Below are 1,368 nucleotides of genomic sequence, written 5' to 3' on the forward strand. Positions count from 1 at the left end.
ATTGTAAAAGCCTATATAAAGAGATGTATGAGGCAATTTGTAACTCTTAAGAGAGGTAGGGGGATTTCGCCTTCTCCTTCATAATAGAAAAGTGTTCTTGGATCAGAATCCCTTATTCTCTCCCTTTCTTAGTCTCTAATCTCCTAATCTCTCGAAGTCTTTTGTTTCTGATCTGAGTAAACACTTAATCACTCATAAACACTTCCACTAATCTATCTCTCTCTAAATCACCTAAATCAAACTCTCTCTCTGCCCTATTGGGTTTCACACAAACACACAGCCTGAGATCTCTGAAAATCTCACACTCACAACGATAAAACTACACAAATCAAACAAATTATTAATGAAGAAACTGGAGACTGTTATAAATCATGGAGAGTGGATTGGTATTAACCAGGCCCGGACCGAAACCGACCCAATACCTAGAAGATGGAGAGATGGCCGAAGCCTAGAGAGAGGAGAGAGAGAGCCGACTTCAGAAGAGAGAAAGGCGGCCACAAAGCTTGGAGAAAAAGAAACTCTTTCCTTTTCCTAGTACATGTAATCTTTCTATTATTATGTATTAGTAGTTTTTCTAATCCTACTGAGTTTAGGTTTTGAATACTTTCCATTTATCTTCATCTTGTAATCCTTATATAAAGGAACCCCTTTGATCATTAATAATAACAGAGAAATATTCAGACTCAAAACTCTCTATTTACAACACGTTATCAGCACGATAGACTCCAAAACTCTGAGACAAAACCTAACCTAAAATCCGTCACACATAAACCCTAAATCAGGCGTAACTTAAGATCGATCTATCTCTCAAACCCTGAAGAACCAGATGACTAGCCATATATCAAATTGAAGCTCTTGACGATACGAATCTATCAGCGCAAACCGTTTGTCGATCCGATCTCAGACGCGCCCACACTCGCAGAAACAATACGCGGCACCGTCTTGATCTTTTGGAACCCTAATCCCGAAGAACCCTAACTTGTTCTTGCTTCTGTTGCGGCTTGCAAACACCCGATCAGCTAAAGCCCTTAAGCGTTCCTGATCCTAGAGATCCGCAGCTTCCTATTCACAACAGAGCCAGCCCACGTTCGCATCACAGCCAACTCGCAATTCAGATCAGCCGCTTGCAAAGGCAGCAGCTCGCGAACTAGATAAGAAGAAGACGCGCCCCGATCGCGTCTTACTACCTCAACACACATCCGTGACCAGACGCAAGACCGTTCTAGACAGCTCGCGTCCCATCCCATCTTGCGACCCGATAAGGAGCCAGCTCGCGTCCATGTGCAACTAGAGGTTCATCTGCCTTTGGTGGTCCGGTTCAACCCTACAAAATAAAGGTAATTCGAAATCTGAAAACAAGAATCGAAT

At 42.6% G+C, this 1,368-nt stretch overlaps 1 protein-coding gene across 3 annotated transcripts in view; it reads right to left on the minus strand.

The window, feature by feature from the left end:
- LOC106298885 overlaps positions 1-1,368 on the minus strand; it is an 11,417-nt gene that overhangs the window by 5,246 nt on the left and 4,803 nt on the right. For all 3 annotated transcript variants that reach the window (XM_013735015.1, XM_013735016.1, XM_013735014.1), the window contains exon 2: positions 311-319. In XM_013735015.1, the coding sequence (XP_013590469.1) occupies positions 311-319 (9 nt within the window). The remainder of the gene's footprint in view (positions 1-310; positions 320-1,368) is intronic.

Source organism: Brassica oleracea, chromosome C6 (assembly GCF_000695525.1).
Source record: "Brassica oleracea var. oleracea cultivar TO1000 chromosome C6, BOL, whole genome shotgun sequence".
NCBI lineage: Eukaryota > Viridiplantae > Streptophyta > Magnoliopsida > Brassicales > Brassicaceae > Brassica > Brassica oleracea.